Source organism: Canis lupus, chromosome 2 (genome assembly GCF_011100685.1).
Source record: "Canis lupus familiaris isolate Mischka breed German Shepherd chromosome 2, alternate assembly UU_Cfam_GSD_1.0, whole genome shotgun sequence".
Taxonomy (NCBI): domain Eukaryota; kingdom Metazoa; phylum Chordata; class Mammalia; order Carnivora; family Canidae; genus Canis; species Canis lupus.
In genome coordinates this window covers 34,805,185-34,829,046 of record NC_049223.1, presented here as the reverse complement: position 1 = coordinate 34,829,046, position 23,862 = coordinate 34,805,185, and the positions used below count along the sequence as shown (strand labels likewise).

General features: G+C 34.0%; 1 protein-coding gene across 1 annotated transcript in view; it reads right to left on the bottom strand.

Annotated features, from left to right (window-relative positions):
- ANKHD1 (ankyrin repeat and KH domain containing 1) overlaps nucleotides 1–23,862 on the bottom strand; it is a 118,840-nt gene that overhangs the window by 35,934 nt on the left and 59,044 nt on the right. Inside the window, exons 11-14 of the mRNA NM_001204095.1 lie at nucleotides 10,897–10,984; nucleotides 7,773–7,900; nucleotides 7,421–7,564; nucleotides 5,558–5,660 (exon numbers count right to left, since the gene is read on the bottom strand). Of these exons, the coding sequence (NP_001191024.1) occupies nucleotides 5,558–5,660; nucleotides 7,421–7,564; nucleotides 7,773–7,900; nucleotides 10,897–10,984 (463 nt within the window). The remainder of the gene's footprint in view (nucleotides 1–5,557; nucleotides 5,661–7,420; nucleotides 7,565–7,772; nucleotides 7,901–10,896; nucleotides 10,985–23,862) is intronic.

Genomic DNA, 23,862 nt, shown 5'->3' with positions numbered 1-23,862 from the left:
AAATCTTATGAATAGTATGACCCAAAATAAGATTGGAATTTTGAGGACAGTAACTGATAGGAATAAGCCCTATCTTGTTAACAAATAAAATACACTATGCTTAGAGCACAAGATTACTAAAGGAACTTATTCCACTTAATATAAAGACTTTAAGGCCAGGACATGTGTAGCAGGAAGAACAGGATGGTGAAAATAATGGACAAAAAGAGGTTCTTCCCAAAAGAGCCAATGGGTGAGTATCTATAATCATGGAGTTAGTGGGATTGTACAGCTACACATTAAAGCACTAATATAAGCTATAAATCAAGAAAAAAAAACAATTTGGTAAAAAGAAATAATTTTTGTCACCTAATTATTCCTAGAAGCTAAAGCAACACCTTCAGTGTTTAGAAGGGAAGGCAGTAGTATAAGATGCCAGAATATAAGAGTTCCAGCTTTTTTAAACATCTCCCATTGTTAGATACAAATAAATCTATACTAGTAGCATGGAGAGACATTTTAAAGTACTATTTATGAATATAGGTAAGGCCTTACTCTTTGGTCTAGTGTTTATTCTACTTCCTCAGCTTTCCCTTTTCCTCCATTAAATAAAATTAAAAAGTCTGTCATAGGAAACCATGACGTAGAGACAGCTTAGAATATAGCCTTTATTTTATGCACAGTGAGGGAATGAGGTGGACATATACTTGTCAAAAATTGAATTTACTATTAAAACCAGTTTAATTCCATCATTAGACATTTTTATGTCTAATTAGTATACTGTGCAATAAAAAAAATAATGGCCAAAGGGAAAAATATACAACATATGGATAGATATAGATTTGGTTTCACATTTCCTCACTTATTTTTGTCTAAGGAAATTTAAAAATTGTTCCACAATCTCCTTGCTTTCTTACATCACCAAACAGCATCTTACTAGAATGATTTTTAAACAACACTCTGAACTGGGTCTTAAGTGGAAAAAAAAGGTTGATGAAGTACAGTTGAAAATAACACAGGACAAGTGTAGTAGCATATATATTATCTAATGGAATTTGTATTTGGATAAATAGATGTCTACTGTGTTCTGAGTTTCAATATAAAATATTTCTTACTATGGTCACAATCAAAAATGAAAACCACTGGCCTAGAAATGACTCATTTTTCCTTTATGCCTAAATTTCTGTCTTAAAATTTCCCAAAGTACAGGCATGCTATACATCTTTAACACAGGAAGGATAACCAAGAGCATTCAAAGACAGAGCATTTGTGTTAACACGCCAAAGGATTAACTGAACCTTCTGCCTTTTACTGTAAATCTTCTAGGTTAAAAGACATTACATTTGGACATATGTAAATTCACAGAAAAATGATTACATAATAGAAATCTGCTAAACTAGAGAATATTAGCAGTAAAATTTTCAGAGGAACTCTCAATTTCATTCACTGTACACAATCCCTATATAATTTTACTGATTTGATAGAAAAATGAGAACTTTTCATGTTGCCTACACCAATAAACAATTCTGGGATAGAAAGTAGCATATTAATTTGATTCTTGGTTTATATTCAAATTTGTTTTCAATCTTTTCCCAACCATTCTAGGATACTACTTCTTCATTAATTTTTTAAACATCCTCTTTAATTGCAATGTCTCTCTTCTTAAAAAAATTCTTAATAATTTTCTTTGTCTTCAGAATAATTTGAATTCTTAGCCTGGCACTCATTAATTTATTTGACAAATATTTGAACAACTAGTACAAACAAGGCATAGTGGACCATACAAAGACAAGCGATATAAACCCTGCCCTTGAGGAGCTTACAGTCTAAAAGGGGAGATGTACAAAACCCAATACAAGGATAAAGCCAAGTGTTGGCAGGCTTGGAAATGGAACAGAGGGTGTATAATATGGATAACATGGGAACTCTAATGCATTGCAGTGGGAATATAAACTGCTATAGCCATCCTAGTAAGCAATTTGTGACACTTTGTCAGATAAATATTATGCATTCCTATGACAGGTAAATCTTCTTCTTTTTAAAGATTTATTTATTTTTTATTTTAGAGAGCGCATATGCCAGGGGGAGGGTGGACGACAAAGGGAGAAGTAGAGGGAAACCTCTCAAGCAGACTCCCCACTGAGCACAGAGACCCTGGCCATGAGGCGCAATCTCACAACGCTGAGATCATGACCTGAGCTGGAATCAAAGAGTTGGATGCTTAACTGACTGAGTCACCTAGGCACCCTGTAGGACAAGTAATTCTGAACCTGATTTTAGATCAAAGAGATTCTCACACAGATCCTTAAGAGGACTGTACCAGGATTTTCATCACAGCATTGTCTGTGGTGGTAGGAAATGAGAAACAATTTGGATAACCATCATTGGAAAAAAACAAGTAAAAAATGGAAGATATACAGGATGAAGCACTATGCTACCAGCAGAAACAATCTAGAGGTAGACACATGGATAGATCTGTAAAACAGTGTTGAGTGAAAAAAGTAAAAAAACAAAACATGATCTATAGCACAATACCATTCATGTAAATTAAAAATACACACAAAGCAGTAAACATTTTATAAGAACTTATAAGAACAAAAGAATTCACATCAAACACAATAGAATGATTGTCTCTAGGGGAAGTAAGATTAATTCAACTTTCTACACTTGAAGTCCAAAGGGAAGGGAAGGGGCAGGCTTGACCAGAGTCAGAAGGAAGATCCAATAAAGAGCTGTAGTATTCCAGAGAAAAGAAATTACTCCTCAAGAGCCCTTGAGGTACACACACAAGATGTGTTGTGTTTATCCTGACATCATTTTAATGTTTTCCAGTGGATTAATTCTAAGTTGCACAACCTGGAGAGGATAATCATGAGTCCTAACTTTTATAATCTCTGTAGAACCAGTTACAACAAATTAGATATAACAGTGGCTTTAATGGACAAATTTACAAAATTGATTTGGAAAGGCATTAAAGTTGATATTACTTATCCTTTCCCAATAAACGTTCAAACTATAGTTAAAGCTAAACAATGCTAGAAAACTGAGCATATCACTATCACCTGGTTTCACCTTTTGTCTATAGAGGTGATCCTGTGGCCTCTGACAGATATCACCTAGAATGTCGAATCCTTTGAAAACCAACAGAGGACAAGTGAGATTAGCGGCCTATATCAGGAGAACATGGATCAAAATGGATGGAACAAATGGTGCACATAGATGATGAAAGGAAAGAATATCAGGGTAGTATATATATAAAATACCTAGGTAAGTTTTTTTTTTTTTTTTTTAGGTTTTATTTATTTATTCATGAGTGACACACAGAGAGAGGCAGAGACATAGGCAGAGGGAGAAGTAGGTTCCCTCTGGGGAACCTGATGCGGGACTCAAACCCAGGACCCCAGGACCATTACCCAAGCCACAGTCAGACGCTCAACCACTGAGCCACCCATGCACCCGAATACCTAGGTAAGTTTTATGGGCATGAATATATTTTAAAAGGATACAGATACAAATAATAAAAAGATGTCAAGCAGAAGTAAAATATTCTAACTTAAAAGATGATTGCTAAGAAAGGAAGAGTCCTAGAGAATAAGAACTCCATCCCTAATCGCATCTGCAACACAGATATAATCTACAGATTTAGAAGAAACAAAAACAACAGGGTAAACAGAGATTTCATCATACAAAGAAACTTTTTTAGAGACAAAAATAAGAAGTTTTAAGGAGAAAAATCTAGTTTAAGGAGGAAAAAGAAATATTATAGCTTTTATAATTTAAGATACATTTTCCTATCTACTTGGGTAATTCAGGGTGTACATATATCATCAGCTAATTTTTCCTAATTCATAATGATATAATATTCTATGATGCACATGATTTATACTAAAATAACATTTTTTATTTTTATTTTTTTAAATTACATTTTAATACAGTGCATCACCACACTTTGATCCTACATTAAGAAATATTAGGTTGGCAATATCATGTGGCATCTGGCAATAGCAAGTATCCAAGAGTGAAATACAAGTGTTCATTTTTTCCTTCTCTTATAATTAGTAAAATGAAAGATTCCTTAAAAGATTAGTTCATTTTTATGCTATTTGGTAAGTAATAAAACATCAAAGTGAAGAAAACAAGTAGATATCCAGCATAAGAAGGTATTTCAGAAAAAAATATGATTATTCACTTAAGCATCAACTTAAAGAAACCCTACCTAAACATTTGTTAGATTTAATAAACTTAGGTCTATTAAACCTAAATTCAAAACATTTTACTTCTTCTCTGCACACACTCCATGTCCTTCCTCGCTTATTTCTTGATTATTTTGTGGCTCTGTTATTAATATATTTGTCTTATTTAGTACTGAATTTCCCTAGCCAAAGTTACTACAGCTCTCTATAACGTATAGCCAAACAAAAAACCAACAAAACCAGAGACATTAGGTTTAAATATTTTACAAATAGTAAAGACAGTTAGGATGGTTAGATTCCTTAACAAGTACATGGTTAATTTGCTTTTGACTTGTTAAAATTCAAAACAGCAGTCTTTATTTTCTGAAGAATTTGAATAGCTAGGTGTCCAATGGAAAACTCAATCATTAGCTTATGTCAGAGAGATTATATATATTTTATCGGTGAAATTAATAGCTTAGAAATGAAGTAGCCCTTAGTCAAGCCCCTCAATACTCTAAATTACTCAAATTAACATAATTAAAAAGAAACTTCTGCTTGCTGTTATAATAGTCAAGAATAATCAACTTTTCTTAAATCAAAATATTAGAGATACTATTAGTATACATACATACCTCATTGTGATTTCAAACATCTAGAGCTTGGTTTTTAATATACTGAATGAAATATGCTCATAAATTTGTTTTTATTTGGTTTTTGATACCATACATATTACCTATTTTATATCCCAGAACTCAGACAGGACAACTATACATGATTATCAAATGAAGGTACTTTATATTTACAAGTGAAGAAGTAGGAAAATATTGAAGCTTATAAACTTGAGGTTTAAGTTTCAAGCTTCTTCTTAATATTCACTTGGGTATTATTTATATACTTTTTGACAGTTATTTGTCCAGGTTCACATAATGACAGATGTTAGGCCATCATATTCAGCATTATATGAAAGAAACTAAATATAATTCTTAAATTTCTAACGCCATGAGTTGCATCAATGCTACTGAGATTTAACTAGACAGTATACATTTTCATTCCTCATATTGTACTACTGTTTAATGAGAGAACTGTCAAGTGGAAAATGAGTATCTGATAATTTTTTGCTGCTATAATATAATCCACACTTAATATGCTTTTTAAGTATTTTTATCTGTGCCAGATGAAAACTACACCTAGGAGTATGTTAACAAGAAAATTAAAAGTCAAGTAATTTTTCCTGGTATTTATCTCCTTTCTTTTATAAATAGTCTGTAAGACTATTAGCATTTGTCAGAAATACCTACCTCAATTAATCCTAGATACACAATAACTGTATACCATTAAGTACTTTTATGAATTCATTAATTATATAGAATACCCATTTTAAAGAAAATAATTCAATAACTAACCTTTTTGTACCCCTAAAAGGGCAGGAGAGCTCTCCTGTGATGTTCTGTCAGGTTCCTGGGGAGGTACAACCATGGCAAGTGTGTGCATTGGTACACGAGGAACCTAAAAAGTTAACTCAGAAAAAATATCATCTCAGACTGAAGAATAAAACAAGGGCCCATAAATGAAATGGAAATTTAGATTTTCTTCATATAGTACCAAATTTTTTGTTTCTTAAAAAAAACAAAAACAAAAACCCAAGCTTTCAGCAAGGAATCATTTCTGAAAACACTGAATCAGACAAACTTAACCAATCTATACACAGTGAATGACTTAAGCTAAACAGGATTAGTATTACTCTCTTATTAGAGAGAAAGCCTTGTTGGACCTTGTTGGTTCTGATTATAGCTACGAGTACAAGTCATGTTATTAATTGGCCAATTTACCCATGTTCAAACTCTGTATAAGTAAAAAAAAGAAAATCCAACAAAGTCACTAAATTGGGGTATTTTAGGGGGTCCTTGGGTGGCTCAGCGGTTTAGCGCCTGCCTTCAGCCCAGGGTGTGATCCCCAGGTCCTGGGATGGAGTTCCACATCAGGCTCCCTGCATGGGGTCTGCTTCTCCCTTTGCCTGTGTCTCTGCCTCTCTCTCTCTGTGTCTCTCTTGAATACATAAATAAAATCTTTAAAAAAAAAAGGGGGGGGGTATTTTAGCAGTTCTCAGGATAACGTTGTAGAAAAGAACTCAAGGGGCACCTGAGTGGCTCAGTTGGTTAAGCATCTGCTTTGGCTCAGGTTATGATCTCTGAGTCTAGGGACCAAGCCCCACATTGGACTCCCTACTTAGTGAGAAGCCTGCTTCTCCCTCTCTCTCTGCCACTCCCCCTGGTTGTGTTCTCTCTCTCTCGAATAAATAAAATCTTAAAAAAAAAAAACAAAAAACTTAAGATTTCACTGAACTTTGTATACTTAGTATATTCTCTCCATATTTTTTAGGTAGATTTAAAAATTACTTTAATGACTTCTTGGTGCATATATCCTGGTTAACTATACTTTCCTGGTAGATAAAAGTAGCTATCTCTAGAATAATTAATACTGTCTTGAGAGGTACTAAGGAAGAAGTTATCTCTTAGTTTAAGGTTATGCTTAATGTATTCATTAAAAACAAAGAACCCAGGGCAGCCCGGTGGCTCAGTGGTTTAGCGCTGCCTTTGGCCCAGGGCCTGATCCTGGAGACCCAGGATCGAGTCCCACGTCGGGCTCCCTGAATGGAGCCTGCTTCTCCCTCTGCCTGTGTCTCAGCCTCTCTGTCTGTGTTTCTCATGAATAAATAAATAAAATATTAAAAACAAAACAAAACAAAACAAAAAACCCTGGGGATCCCTGGATGGCTCAGCGGTTTAGCGCCTGCCTTCGGCCCAGGGTGTGATCCTGGAGACCTGGGATCAAGTCCCGCATCGGGCTCCCCGCATAGAGCCTGCTCCTCTCACTGCCTGTGTCTCTGCCTCTCTCTCTCTCTCTGTGTCTCTCATGAATAAATAAAAAATCTTAAAAAAAAAAAAAAACCCTAAAGACTATAGTAAGATGAAAACTTGGAAAATATTTATTTATATTTGGTATTAAGTGTTTTTAAAAAAGAACATTTTTTCAGTAAATAAGACAAGAAGCAATTTTCATGTGCTTTTGAAGGAAATAAATCTTAAAGAATTTAGAATCATGTTTATTTCAATATGTAACAGAAAAGAGAAACAAATCCATTTTCATTAAAGCTAATTTAAAAAAAAAAATTTAAAAAAATTAAAAAAAAAATAAAGCTAATTTTAAACAAAAACTCCCAATCAATTTGGAGGCTTTATATTTATAAATCAGCTGTTTTACTTTACCTGAGATTGATCTTGAGAAGATGAGGTGAGCTGAGACACATCTGTAGTAGGAACTGACAGAACATTGTTTGGATAATCCAATAGATAAGAAACAACATTAGTATGGCCACCTTTTGCAGCTTCAATGAGCATTGTCGAACCATCCTGAGAAAAATTGACAAAACCATTAATCAATTATTTGTAAATTTCTTATGATTGCTATAGACATTTAGTTTTTTAGCAGCCTGTCTAGAATCAAAATTCATTTTTAAAGAGTAATGAATATTAAGCACTGAGATCAGGCAAACACATCTTCAATATCTTTTAATAATAATGTATATATTATTTATTTACTTATTTTTAGGTAGAATACCTTGAGTCGATGAGTAGGGTCAGCTCCATGAGCCAAAAGTAACTCAACAACTGCCAGGTGACCTCCTGCACATGCCAGAGATACTACCGTATGATCGTTATTGGCTGTAGCCCTGTTCACATTGGCACCTTCAAAGAAACATAAACAGCAATCTTAGAAAAAGTTGGAATCAATCAAGGTCACAAATAATATCAATTTAGAGGTTTTTTTTGAAGTATGACATAGATATAAAAAAAAGTGCACAAATCCTAAGTGTATGGTTGAAAAATTTTCACAAAGTGAACATACCTGTGTAACCAGCACCCAGATCAAGAAACAGAACATTATCCACATGCCAGAAATCCCACACCTTGTGCCCTCTTTCACTCACTACCCACCCTTCCAATGATACTACTCTTCTGACTTCCAAACTGGTTTTAGTTTTTGAACTTTATATGAATGAAATCATACAGTGTATATCTTTTGTGTCTGGCTTCTTTCACTCAATATAATATTTGTGAGATTTATCCACAATGTTGCACATAGCTGTAGTTCGTTCATTCAATATCACTTTTAAAATGGAAAATCTAGAAGACTAAAGTTAATAATTATATATAGGTTAATGTAAGCATCAAATAATATCATTGTATGTAACTCAAAATGTTGTAAAGACTTTTTTTATCTACTTCTAGAATGTGGCAATATAGCCAGGTCTCAAAGTAGAGAAAACAGGTCTTTTAAACAATATCTAAGAGATCTATAATTCTTCCTACAGTGTATTTTAGAGTCAGAGGGACTTGGATATGGAGAGAAGACAAGAATATCCAAAAATGTTATCTGAAATGCTATTTAGCTAGCTGTAAATAGCTTTGTTCAACATGATCTGAAGAAAGTCTAAACGTAAAACCTTTTCTTGGCCTCTTTTTTGATAAATTACATTAATTGTTTTCTCAATGCCCCAAAGTCTCAATCAGATAGTTAAGACTATAGCAATATTGGGGACGCCTGAGTGGCCCAGCAGTTGAATGTGCGCCTTCAGCTCAGGGCACGATCCCGGGGTCCTGGAATCGAATCTCACATCGGGTTTTCCGCAGGGAGCCTGCTTCTCCATCTGTCTATGTCTGTGTGTGTGTGTGTGTGTGTGTGTCTTATGAATAAATAAAAACTTAAAAAAAAAAGACTATAGCAATATTCCTTCCTTAATTCTAGACTTAGTTTATGAAGAGAAAAATAAACCCATGGGCAAAAACAATATAATGAATTTATTTAATTTTCAGAAATATCTAGCTGAACCTAATCCTAACTCACATAAAAGTACCTTTTGGGAAAGGCAAGACACACCAATATTCTTACATTAGCAAGTGATTATTTTAAAAGTTGTTAATAATAAATTTAGATGGTAGGACTGTTGAGCAGTTACTATAGCCTAGAAAGGTTATAATCAATGTGTTAAGTCTGATTACATGATTAGCAGGGTTGGTGTTGGGTGAGATTAGATAACCTCCTTAGTAAAGGAACATGAGAGAATTCCCAAGGTTACCCATCTGTTTATTATTACTTCAGTATGTCTGAAGTGAATAGCTTTTACAGAATATGTTATAATGTTATGTAAAGATATGCCTTATTTGGTAGCAAAAATGTGCTATTAAGAAAATAAACCTAGCTGTATCCAATTAATGACAAAAAGAAGTAAGTATATTTAAAATGATAACATTTGGGCAGCCCTGGTGGCTCAGTGGTTTAGCGCTGCCTTCAGCCCAGGGTGTGATCCTGGAGACGCGGGATTAAGTCCCACATCCGGCTCCCTGCGTGGAGCCTGTTTCTTCCTCTGCCTGTGTCCCTGCCTCTCTCTCTCTGTATTTCTCATGAATAAATAAATAAAAATCTTAAAAACGATAAAATAAAATGATAACATTTTTATAACATTTTTATAGTGGCACAAAATACCTGAGTTCTGTTGGAATGTAGATATAAATTTTTTATTTTTATTTTTTTAATAAAATTCTTATTTTAGGGGCACCTGCGTGGCTCAGTCAGTTAAGTGCTTTCAGCTCAGGTCATGATCCCTGGGTCCTGGGATCGCACCCCCAGGTCAGGAACCCTGTTCAGCAAGGAGTCTGCTTCTTCCTCTCCCCCACACTCGAGCTCTCTCTCACTATCTCTGTCACTATCTCAGTCTTTCTCTAACAAATAAGTAAATAACATATTTTTTTAAATGTATTTTAAAATTCTTATTTTAACAACATGGTATCACCTGAGTGGACTCTCCCTGCATTTTACCATCCTACCCCAGAATCTTTCATCAGATACTAGAATACCTCTAACACTATAAACAGACTCAGGCTGAACCAAATGAAATTATGAATATTGCCATTTTTGATGTATAAAATGACAGTTTAATGGTTCAAACTAACATGGGTTTAGCAGTATTTCACTTTTCGATAGTGAACAGTCCTGAACTACTTCTTTACCCATCATTCGAACTTCTTTGCTTAAAAAATTCTAATAATAGAACCTCTAAAGGAATATAAAAATAATAACACCCTTGTATATATCTTTAATTCAGCTGTACAATAAACAATAGTGGCAGACCATCTGCTTCCCCATCCCACCTTCCAGCAGAACTGCATTATCATTAAGTGCTGAACAATACTCTATCCACTAAATATAGCTGGATGTTTTACATTTGACTTTTCCAACTTTGGGCAGCAATAATATGCTGATTGGTTGCCAAACTCCAAACTCCAAACTAATATAGAAAAATCCCATTGAGGGGCAGCCCCGGTGGCTCAGCGGTTTAGCGCTGCCTTCAGCCCAGGGCCTGATCCTGGAGACCCGGGATCGAGTCCCAGGTTGGGCTCTCTGCATGGAGCCTGCTTCTCCCTCTGCCTGTGTCTCTGACTCTCTCTTTCTCTCTCTGTTTGTCTCTCATGAATAAATAAATAAAATCTTAAAAAAAAAAAAAAAATTCCATCGAGTACCTCATGAATTCTACACTTACTAAATAAAACAGAGCAAGAAAAGACTAGGATATAATACTTTTCTGTAGGAAAAGTAGCTTTAAACATAACTTGTAACAGTTTAGGGTATTTTTTTTTTCCAGAAATTATAGCCTCTTACAAATGATTACTTGTACTTCCCTTACCTTTGCTAATAAGAAACTGCACGGTGCACAAATGACCAGCTCTTGCGGCTTTCATCAAAGGTGTTCTTCCACCCTCAGATTCATGTTCCTATTAAAGAAACAAAAGAATCATGCATCAGTGCCAATTTATTAACCATCTATTTTAAACAGTACAAATGACATGAGAAATAAAATGTAATACTTACTGTAGTCACTTATACTAACTATCTCCATTCCTCCAAAATGTAGGATTAATTTCCATCCACAGTAGTAGTAACTTTTTAAGGTAAGTTCACTTTTGCATACCAAACAAAAGCATTTAAAGATAATAACTCATGTTTAGTTTGAGTGTCAAAGAGAAATAGCTACATCTTTCTAATCCTAAGGTCAAAAAGATGTTTTCCTAACTATTTACATGTGAAAAAAGAACCTTAGTTTTACATATGATTAGGAAGATCTTGATCTTGTCATATTAGAAACCACTAAGAACTCTATCATAGGACAGAAACCAGTCTCTCTCTCTCTCTCTCTCTTTTTTTTTTTAAGATTATTTATTTAGAAACCAGTCTCTAAAAACACAATGGTATTTCAAGAGTAAAGAGAAAAGAAAAAAGATTACCAATGAAGCAGACATATTTTTAGACTAGAAATTAAATATATGAATAGTGAAAGGCAAAAGCAGTTTTATAATAGCAGAAAGACAGTTATTCCTTCTAGGAAGTTTGCCAGGAAGAGGAATGAATGATAAAACAGCTTGCAACCATCCTAATATCAAATGCCCCTAAAAGGAGCTTGCTAATATGGTAAATAGTACTGTTTGGAAAACCATGAACTCTTATTACATTTATCTAAATATTAAAATGAGCACTGAGTGTTGTATTTAAGTGACGAATTACTGAATTCTACTCCAGAAATCAATCTTGCACTTTTAAATAAAAATAAAATAAAATATACCTGATACACTGCTTCTATGAAGCAGTTTGCTCACCTATCCCGTTTCATTATGTATGTAAACATTAATTTCTGTTGTTCTGGTCCTCTTTTGTTAATAAGAAAAACTTAATAAAGGGGTGCCTGGCTAACTCAGTTCTAAATGTGTCTTTGGTTCAGGTCATGATCCCAGGGACCTGGAATGGAACACCACATTGGGCTCCCTGCTCAATGGAGTCTGCTTCTTTCTCTCTGCCCCTCTACCCCACTAGGTGTGTGCTCTCTCTCTTGAATAAATAAAATCTTAAAAAGAGAAAAAAGAAAAAAACTTGATAAAGAACAGTGCTTAAGGGCGGCCCAGGTGGCTCAGCGGTTTAGCGCTGCCTTCAGCCCAGGGCCTGATCCTGGAGACCCGGGATCGAGTCCCAGGTTGGGCTCCCTGCATGGAGCCTGCTTCTCCCTCTGCCTGTGTCTCTGCCTCTCTCTTTCAGTATGTCTCTCATTAATAAATAAATATTTTAAAAAAAAGTACAGTGCTTAACTCAAACTTTACTTCAGCTCTATGCTAATTAACTCAGAGAATCCTTTGGCTACCACAGTCAAAAATACTGTCCTCAGGGCGCCTAGCTGGGTCAGTTGGTAGAGTATGCAACTCTGTGGTTGAGTTCAAGTCCCACATTGGGTGTGGAAATTAACATAAAAAAGAAAATCTTTTTTTTTTTTTTTTTTTTAAGATTTATTTGAGAGGGAGGCAGGGAGTGAGAGAGAGAGCACAAGCAGTAGGGGCAGAGAAAGAGGGAGAGAGAATCTCAAGCAGACTCCAAGCTGAGCATGGAACCCAATGCAGGGCTTGATCTCATGACCCCGAGATCATGACATGAGCCTAAATAGTCAGAGGTTTAACCGACAGAGCCAACCAGGGGCCTCGAAAAGAAAAACCTTTAAAAAAAAGAAACAGTGTGCTCTGCCAATAGGATACTTTTTAGTCTGTGTATGTAACTATATCTAACCTACAACTTAGGCAAACTAACAATGATAAATACTGTCAACCCAATGGAAACTTTAAACTGGCCTGCAGTGACAGGAATTATACTCTAAGAGATTTAAAAACGTTTATCTTGATAGTACAGAATTTCTCAACTTCTTATAAAAATTAATTTATGTTTTGACTTGTTATACATATTGATGAGATGGCAATCTTTACTAACTTTAAAATATAGAAGATGGTTAACACAGGTGATGCCAAAATCTTTTGGCTTTGGAATGGATTTTGAATTTACATTCAAATGTAGGCAAATCTAACATTCTGGCAATTTACTTAAAATGAAATGGAATATACATTAAGAAGATGTTATTCAGAAAGACCTAGAAAGTTTGTTCAGTTTCTCCATCTCACTTTTTCCCCTGATATTAATGCAATCAACTACACACTGGAAATAAATTGCTCCTTTGGCAATCTGTTATTTCCACTCCTGACTCAAGGCTTTTCTGCTCAAGCTGTTCTTTCTTCCCTGTAACTTTTCTGTTAAGTCCTTTTCATCCTTCACATCTCAAGCCAAGTGTTATTTCCTCAAGGTAGACCTTCCTGAACTTCCTGACTCAATCACTCTATTACAAACCTTCCTCGACTTATGATGGAGTTACTGCAGATAAACCCATTTTAAGTTAAAAATATCTTAAGAAAACACATTTAATACACCTAACCTACCAAATAGCATAGTTTAGCTAAGTCTACCTAAAATATGCTCAGAACATTTACCCGCAGTTGGGTAAAGTCATCAAGCACAAAGTCTTCTTCATAATAAAGTACTTAAGATCTCATGTAATGAATGAATACTGTACTGAAAGTAAAAAACAGAATGGCTGTAGCAGTAAAAACAGTGTGAGTGCATTGGTTGTTTATCCTTGAGATCACATGGCTCACCACAGCTGCTGCTCACTGCTGCTGCCAACATCATGAGAGTATCTTACCATATATCGCCAGTCCAGGAAAATGTCGAAATTCAAAATTCGAAGTTGGTTTCTACTGAATGCATATCGCTTTGCACCATCATAAAGTCAAAAAAATCATAAGTGAACCATTGTAAGTCTGGGACCATCTGTATGGACATAGCTATATGAACTACGTCTTCATAAGTTTCAGTCATATATTAGTTTGTATAACTATTTGGCTAACCTGCTTCTGCCACTAAACTGTAAGCTCAATGAGAACAGGAATTGTGTCCATTTTTGCTTACCATTACGTATCGAATGTCTAAAACAATAAGGTGTATGAATTGGTTTACCAAGAAGGAACCTAAATGTAACTGACCTCTCAAATCTTCCCTCCTAGTACTGAGGTTTGAAGTTTTAATTTTCTACTAGGTAAATAAGAGAAAGAAAAGTTAATTTAACAAGAAATTAAGAGTAGTAGCTAAACCCAGAGTTAGACATTCATTATCTGCATTTGATAACACATTGTTACTGGAACATGGGTGGGCAATATTAACGTCACTTTTCCTTTCTCTTTCTTTCTTATGTTTTAAGCCTAGTAGTGACACCTATCAGCATAACTAGGTCCCATGAGTAATGGCAACGACAAAAGATTGTGAAAGCCCATCATTTTATTTTATTTTTAAAGATTTTATTTATTTATTCATGATAGACAGAGAGAGAGAGAGAGAGGCAGAGACACAGGCAGAGGGAGAAGCAGGCTCCATGCAGGGAGCCTGACATGGGACTCGATCCTGGGTCTCCAGGATCAGGCCCTGGGCTGAAGGTGGCGCTAAACCACTGAGCCACCCAGGCTGCCAGAAAGCCCTCCTTTAGAATAAACTTTTAAAATAACTGTTAGTTCTGCATATATAAAACATTACTAAAGCTCTTAAAAGACAAGAAATCAGAAAGTACAGTCCCAAGATCCTCATCCCAAGTCAAATTTCCAAAATTCAACATACTAATAAAATTTCTGAAATAAAAGGTGTGAAAAGCTGCCTATTTTACTTTCCTCCTTATTAATATATATATATATATGTATTCTTTGGTTTTGAAAAACATAATTATATTTGAGGAAATGGTTGGTAAAACAATGCCCCAATTTTATAATATATTTATATTTCATGTCCTAAAATCAATAATGTAAATCCTATAACATACATAATTTGTTCCAAAATACCTGACTACTAAATTCTTCTCTTAAAATAGGAATCAGACACATCTGGATGGCTCAGTCGGTTGAGTGGCCACTTCCTGATTTCAGCGTGGGTTATGATCTTGAGGTCCTGGAATAGAGCTCCACAGTGGGCTCTGTGCTTGGTGGGGAGTCTGCTTGAGACTCCCTTTCTCCTTTATCGCTCTCCCCCCTTTGCTCTCTATTGTGCACATGTGCTCTCTCACTCTAAATAAATAAATCTTTAAAATAGGAATCAAATTTGTATATACTTACTTATGAATGTTGGGTTTTGTTAGCACAGCCAATATTGTTCAAGATCAATCAAATTTTAGGATATAAATTATGGTATTTTTCCAAGGTTATAAACTTATATATTGCACATTGTAACATTTCTTCTTTCTCTGTTCTTGGAAATAGCTAAAACAATTTAGGGTTTATTTATTTCTTGAACATTTGGTAAAACTCACCTATAAATTCATCTGAGCTTCCTACCTTCATTGGATGGATGATTTTAAACTACGGGTTCAATGTGTAATACTTATTGTTCTACTGAGGTTTCCTATTCATGAGTCAATTTTGATAATTTATATATTCACAGAAAAAAATCAGTATTCATTTCATGTAAGTATTCAAATTTATTGATTGTTCAAATGATTACCTTATAAATTTTAAAGATCTCTACTGTATCATATAGTTATGACTCCCTTTAAATTTCTATCATTTACCTGTGCCTTTGCCCTCTGTAAAAAAAAAATGGCCTTATTTTGTTTCAGTAGTTGTGTTTTGTTGTTGTTAAATCAGCTTTTAAGTTTGCTTTTCTTCCCTATTTTTGTTTTCTATTATATTAATTTTGCCTTTATCTTTATTATTTCCTTCCTTCTTTGTGCTGCTTGTTGTTCTTTTATTAGCTTCATTTACTTTCATTTTATATATATAAAAAGTTTTCCTTCTAAGGACCACTTTACCTGTATCTTTTCACCTAAGTTTGATGTGTAGCTTTTGTGATAATTTCTTTGTAATTTTTACTATGATTGCTCATTAACCCATTAATTATGTGGAAGTATTTTTCTTATCTAGGTATATGGGATTTTTTATTTAAAAAATTTTTTTTCTAGAGATTAAAAAAGGACATTTTATAAAGATAAAATGGTTAATTTATCAGGAAGACATAGTAAGTATGTATGAGATTTTTTTAAAAAGGTTTTATTGTTGATTTGTAATTTTAAAGCAATAGAGATCAAAGAATTTAGTCCGTGTGACTAGGAGTTTGTTTTAAAGATTTTGTGGTCTAAAACATGGACAATTTTTATACATGTTCTATGTACTAGAAAAGAATATATAGTATATATGATGGAAACAGAATGTTAGCTCTCTATTTATAGGAGCAATTTTTATTTTTCTATTCTTAGCAATTGTTTTATCTGTTTGATCAGGCTCACACAGAAGTGTGTGGAAAAATCCTAACCCCACAAATATAGACCTATTTTTCTTGTAACTTTGTAATTTTCTCTTTTCTTTAGAGGGCAGATTATTAGTTGCTGATTAATAACTGACTGTTACTATCAGGTGAAGGAACATTTATCTCTAAAAATGTTGACTTAAAATCCCATTTCATCTGATATTAATATTGCCTTACATAACTTTTTCCATCATTTTATCCATCTTCCCCTATCAGTTTGCTTTAGATTTATCCTCTGAAAAAAAATTGACTAGATTTTTATTTTTATTTATTTTTTATTTTTATTTTTAGATTTTGATTTTTAATCGAATTCAAAATTCTCTGCCTTTAACAACCGTGTTCAATGGGTTTATATTTGTTTTGATTACTAATAAATTTTGCAAAAAAAAAAATCTTTATTCAGTACCTGATCCTCCTCTACTAAACACAGGGATCCTAGCATGGTTTTTCAACCTTCTAACACATCCTTCTGAATTTCATGCTATTGCTGTCTAGAAGTTTAGTATTACTTTGGTTTTAAGCATAAAAATTTAGGTTTTGTATTAAAAAATTTATATTTATGTTTTACTAATTTCTTTGCTTACCGTAGCTTCCTGCATCCCACGCCTTCCTCCAGGATATATCTGTCTCCTTAATGAAGTACATATCTTTTAGTAGTTCTTTTGGCAAGGATGTGAGGTGGTAAGCTCTTTTATTCTTTGTAGATCTGAAAATAGGCTTATTTTTCCTTCTCTGGAAGAGTAGTTGAGTACAGAATTCTATTTTTTTTCTTGGTATTTGGAGGGTATTACTTTCCACTGTCTTCTGTGATTATTACTGATGAGAATCTGCTGTCAAAAATGTGATTGTTGTTCCTTTGAAGTAATGCATTATTTTCCTCTAGTAGTTTCTAAGATATTCTTCATCGTTCAAATTTTAAAGTTTCATTTCTTTTACTTACTAATTTTTCAACCAAGTATTCATGTCTGGCTTCAATTCCAGAAAATTCTCTATCATTATCTCTTCAAACATTGCCTCTACTTTGTATTTCTATCCTCTCATTCAGGTAATTCAAATGTGAAGTAGTGCTTCTCAATCTATCCTCTTTATCTCAATTTCTCTTTCATATTTTCCATTTCTTTATCTTTGCAATATTGTGTTATTGCTTGTTTTATCATCTGATTCACTAATTTTTATTCAACTGTGTCCAATATACTATTTATCCCATATATTGAATCTTTATTTCCACAATTTTCTTCCCCCAAAGCTTAAATTTATTTCATACCCATCTGTTCTTAATTTATAGTTACTGACTTTTGTTTCATTGTCTCACATTGTTTTTGGCTATTGCTTACAGTTTAGAATAAGCATGTTTAAAGTCTTTTATTTCAATCGCCTGGGTTGTATTCTCCTGTTTTGCTGCTTTTTGTTTGTTTGCTTACATTTTGACTATCTCGAGGTAGATTTGCTCCTGAACTTCATAATTTTTTTTATTTGAAAAGCTCATTTTGCATAAGAGTTTTTTTTTCCTTTTATTTCTATCCACAAACTTTTCCCTTCTCATCAGATGCTTTGTAAGTTGCCTGAATCTGGCCTTAAAAGTCCATTTCAGAAGTAGATCTTTCATTGGCAACTTAAACTTCTGGCCTCATGGAGTTATTTCAGTTCTGCTCACTGAATTAAAAAATAGTGTCTTCAAGTTCTTAGTTACACTGTTTTCTTTACATCTTCATTCTAACAAGAATAAATAGATAATTTCTAACTGCAACTGCAGGAAGTTGCTTGAAGATTTTTTCCATCTTTGTTCACAGGTAGGGCAAGAAGTCCCAGTTCCTTGTTTCAATCAAGTAGACTAGATCTACTGGCCTGCTCCATTTGTGATGCATTCAGTCCCTATTACCTACAGAAATTGAAATCCCAGTCCCTATGCCCCCCCTCTTTTAGTTTTAATTCTCCTTGGGCCTATAGCTTCAGCTGTGGATCTATATGCTCCATTTCTAGTCCAATGTTCTTTAATCTTGTTTCTGAGTATAGCTATATATTTTTAGTTTAGTTTGTTTTTCTACCATATTTTATTTATTATATCTATGTACTTGAAATGATAGAGAGCAGAGAGGTTTCAAAATATACTAACACTGACTTTACCTTCATGACTGGACATCATTTGTACTTTTATAAAAACAAACTTGAGATAGCTGAAACGGACTCATTCAACATACAATAACCTAGAAAGAGAGAACTTGGCCTTTAAAAGGAAAGGTATTAAGAGTTTTGTATATTTCACAAATAGTTTTAGATCAAGAAAAAAATAGGTAAAAGTTTTCCTGCTTTGGATAGTAAAACTAAAAAATATGTATATATGTTATTCCTTAATAAAAAGTTAATATTTATAAAGTGGGAGGTCATATTTAAAGTTAATTAAGGTAAGCTAATCAGTAATGGTTGAAATATACTGGTAAATGGAAAATTCAACTGGTAAATGGAAAATTAGAACTTTAAAAGTCCCCGAAAATCTTATCCATGAAAAATACACGGCAAAGTTCTAGTTCTGATGAATAAAGCACTAGGAGGAACAAAATGTAGTTTTTGCCCATTTGGACTTAGAGCATAAAATTTAAATTAAGTTTATTTTTTAAAAAGTTAGTTGATTTCCTTTAAAATCACAACCGTGGACATCCAAGGTATACAGAGAAGGACTGTAACTATATCACAGAGCTTCTTGAAGTTGGAGGAGGAGAACATTGTCAAGGGATGTACCAAAATCATGAGAGAGGGAGACTGCTTTATACTATATATTTACTAGAGGATTCTGATACTCTCATCTAGGGGGTATGTTCTTCCAATCCACCACTGTTTTAATTATTACCTATTTATTTATTATTACCTCAGTGATCTGCTGTTACTGTTCTTATTCATATCCCTAAGGTCAACTGAGATGGAAAAAAGATTGAGGCATTACTCTAGGGCTTCTGTTTAGCTCAGTTTCTAAAAATCACAAGTAACAAAGAGAAAAACCAAACTTACTCAGTTCAGATGGAGGAAGAATGATGGATAATAAAGCAAAGATGGAAAAGGAGGAGAACTCAACACTGATGCAGAATAATCTATGGACTCTAGCAATATCGCAAAGTGCAGAATATGGAAAACTTGCCACCAGAACCTCCTTGGGTATCATTTAAAATGCAGATTTCCCCATTTCAGATCTGCTGAATCTGAACCTCTAAAAGTGGGACCACAAAACTCATTAAAAAAAAAAAGTATCCCAAGTTTTGAGAATTCTAGCTTAGAAAGAGATTATTTATAATCACGTTTCCTTTAGCCAATCTGGAGAGAAAGAAATACTTTATCTGAAATAACACTCAGCTTTATATTTTTGATAGGAGCCTGAGATACTATACAACAGAGTAAAAATTCATATTTTCACATAAAATTTAATAAAATATATTATTTACTTTGTTCAAAATAGAATGACTATAAAAACTTTTCATTCAACATGCCAATAATGAAGGTGCTTAATAAGCATTATGATTAAGAGAGACTTGATACTGGAAAATTTATTTTAGAAGGCCTAAGTTAATTGTGATACAATCACAATTTGTTCCTAATTTGAAAATTAAACACTGCTTCCTGAGTTTAAACAAATCTCTCTGGATTAAAATGGATACTAAATTTGCTTGACTCTTAAAACCATCAGGCACAAACTTAAAACATTTTCTCAAAAGAAATGTTTGCTTATGAATAAGCATTTACCTCCTTAAAAACCAATTTCAAAATGAAATTACAGGGACAATTTTACTAAAATAATTTTAACTTTATAGAAATTAATGGCATGAATAATATAGTAAATGTTTGACTAATTTTTTTGTTTGAGGATTATATAAAAAACAATCCAGTGTAGCTCCCTAAGACTGAGTTTCAGAAATTGATGAACAAATTTGAATGCAAAGGACTTTATAACTAAGAATTTCTCTCTGTAGTATGTTGAATCTCCCAATAAGGAAGAATACAAAAGAACTATCTGAATAAGAAAAATCTATTTTCAACTAAGAGATGTTTTAGGAATACCACATAAAAAGAATACTAAAGAAGCAAACTACTAGTAACATAAATCTCTTTTTATTGGAACTTCATAATCTTTTTCAATTGAAGAAGATTTCCTTTGTCACCCAGCAAGGTCCTGGAACGTCTTGGCTGGAATTCAGATATCCAGAGTTCTTGTTACCTACAACATCTATTCTTTATGTAGTAGCTTACAAGCATCAAAGGCCTCCCTCACCTGATGCTTGGCCGGATCTATGCCCTCCAAAATAGTCTTCATGTCCTCCTGCTTGTCCTGTGAAAGGAAAAAGAAGAACTCACGGATCTTATTCCAAAAATGAAAATCACATTTGGCCATGAAGACCTTGTGACTGGTATTTCAGGTGCTGGGCTTTGTAAACTCAGGATCTTCAACTAAAAAGATTCTCATCTATAGAGACCATAATCTCAGGAGTAGACTATGATTTTTTTTCCATTAATGTGGTTCTCTACAATATAACTTCAATATAAACTTTAACACATACAGAAAAATTCTGCTGAATTACTTGAACTCATGCCTTTGTCTTCAAATACAACTAGGCCCCAGAATCAAGAGCAGTGTCTTAATATCTAACCAAGGAAAATAATTAAATCAAAGGACTTGGGAATATCAGAAGTTGGGAGAAAAAGTAAGGAAAATACTATAAGGTGTTTAAATAGTTACATAGTTTTCTCCCTGATTATAAATGCCCTTAATACTCATACTTTTCAACTAAGACAGGAACCTCCAAAGAACTTGAGATATGGAATAGATCTATTTTCTCTCAATATAGACTTGTGACAGAAAGTACTTGAAGTTGAGACAGGGATACAGTAGAAGAAACAGCAATAAGCTTTTCAGTCACTAACCAGGGTCAAGTAAGTCTCCAAATAAAAGAAAGATGGCCTAGAGAAAGCTTTACTCTTTTTTTTTTTAACTTTTTAAAAAAGATTTATTTATATATTTTATTTATTTACTTATTTATTTTTAAAAGATTTTATTTATATACTCATGAGAGACACAGAGACAGAGAGGCAGAGACACAGGCAGAGGGAGAAGCAGGGTCCATGCAGAGAGCCTGATGTGGGACTCAGTCCCGGGTCCCTGGGCCGAAGGTGGTGCTAAACCGCTGAGCCGCCCGGGCTGCCCTATTTATATATATATATATATATTTTTTAATTTGTATTTATTTATGATAGTCACACACACACAGAGAGGGAGAGAGGCAGAGACACAGGCTGAGGGAGAAGCAGTCTCCATGCACCGGGAGCCCGACGTGGGATTCGATCCCGGTCTCCAGGATCGCGCCCTGGGCCAAAGGCAGGCGCCAAACTGCTGCACCACCCAGGGATCCCCCTATTTATATATTTTAGAGAGGGAGAGGGAGAGAGCACAGTGTGGGGCGGGGGGCAGGGAGAAGGCAGAGGGAAAGGGAGAGAATCTCAAGCAGACTTCATCCTGAGTGTGGAACTCCCAGGGGCAGCAGCAGGGCTCCATTGTATGACCCTTGAGATCACAACCTGAGCTGAAATGCTTAACCACCTGGGCCACCCAGGTGCCCCAAGAAAAATTCACTCTTAAGTCACTCCTACCTCTTATTTGGGTGACGTGCTTAAGGGGACATGTGCTCCTATGGTAGAGATTTGGTGAGAAAGTATGCCGAGACATTTATAAAATATGAAGCTATTAGGACTTACTTCCTTTCCCTGCCCTATCCCCACATGATGTTCAACAAATAGCAAGCCTCATTCAAATACAAATAATAAGCACAAAGTATCCAACAGAGAATCTACTAGGAAATTCCTACAAAAATGGAAACAATAAAATTTTAGTCAAATATCTCCTATACTTCCAAATAAAAAAAAAGAACCTGAACTCTTTAAATAACCAAACAAAGTGATGTAACAGCAAGAGGAGATTTAAAAGGTGGAAGAACAGAAGAAATTAAGTAATAATGAAATAATGAAACCATGAAAACCACATAGAAGCAGAAATGTACAGAAAAATTAGTGACCTGGAGAATGGGCTTAAGAAACAACACAGAGGAAAAAATAAAGAAATGCAAAGAATCAGATATAAAGATGAAAGAGACAAGAAGAACCCAATATACAAATAATAGATATCCCAGAAGAAAACAGAGTGGAAAAAGAAGTCTTCGAGGATAAAGTGCAAGAAAACCACAGGAGGGGGAGGAGAGAAGACCTAAGAGGATGACCTATAATCTTCAGACAGAAAGCACTCATGGATTTCTAGGAAAAATTAATATAAAATAATAAACACTAAAACATAATTCTGATGAAATCACAGAGGTTTAAAAGTGTAATGACTAATGATAATACAGGCAAAAAAAGGAAGTTACACATAATAGGGAATAATCTAGCAAGCTTTGGAAATATTCAGTATCAGAAGACAGTAGAATACATGGCTTAAAATTTTGAGGAGAAAAAAGAAGCGATTCAATAATTTTATATATGGCTACATTCATTTATAAATATAATATATAGTAGTCTCAAAAATATGAGCACACCTGTGAACTCCTTTTTGGGGGGGAGAAGAGTAAATTCAAATAAAAATACCAAATATCTGCCAGCCAAAAGGAGAGTCAAGTTTAGGAACTCAGGAATTAAGAGGTACATACTGCAAAAGAGTAGTATAGCAAACACTGAGTCCCCTAAATATACAGTTGGAGTTAAACAACTGTGAGAAATAGGGCCATAAAACCAAAATGTTAATGTTATAAAACCAAGACAGTGCAAAATAAAAGAACTTATACAAATCCTGTGGTGGAAGATCTATTATCCTCTTTCAGAATGAAGTCAATAGATACTATTTGAATATTTGATTTTTTTGAAAAAATTAATGTTAAAGAAATTAACAAAATATTTCAAAGTTTGCATTTGTAAATGATGTCTGAATACTCTTTCAGAAAATAACTTTATACCTTTGTTTTACATAGTTCACAAAAGCTTTAGAAGCAATTAATGAGTAGTAGCCCATAGGGCTACTTGGAACAGAGAAAGATTTTTTAGATAAAACAAACATGAGGACTATGATGAAAGATTAGAAAATTAAACAAGAAAGAAAGAAGGAAAGAAAGAAAGAAGAAAGAAAGAAAGAAAGAAAGAAAGAAAGAAAGAAAGAAAGAAAGAAAGAAAGAAAGAACTCTAACTCATGTTAACAAGATGTGGGGAATCAGGTCTCAACTGTTAATAGAAATGCAGACTGGTTCAGAATTTTCGAACAATTTGGCAACAGCTATCAAAATTTTAGATGTGGATCCTCTGATAACCAGTAATTTCATTTCTAGGAATTTATCCCTACAGATATATTTACAAAAGTAACAAAAATATATAAATACGTTTAACAACACTTAGTATAGCACCATTTATAATATTTAAAAACTGTAATAAC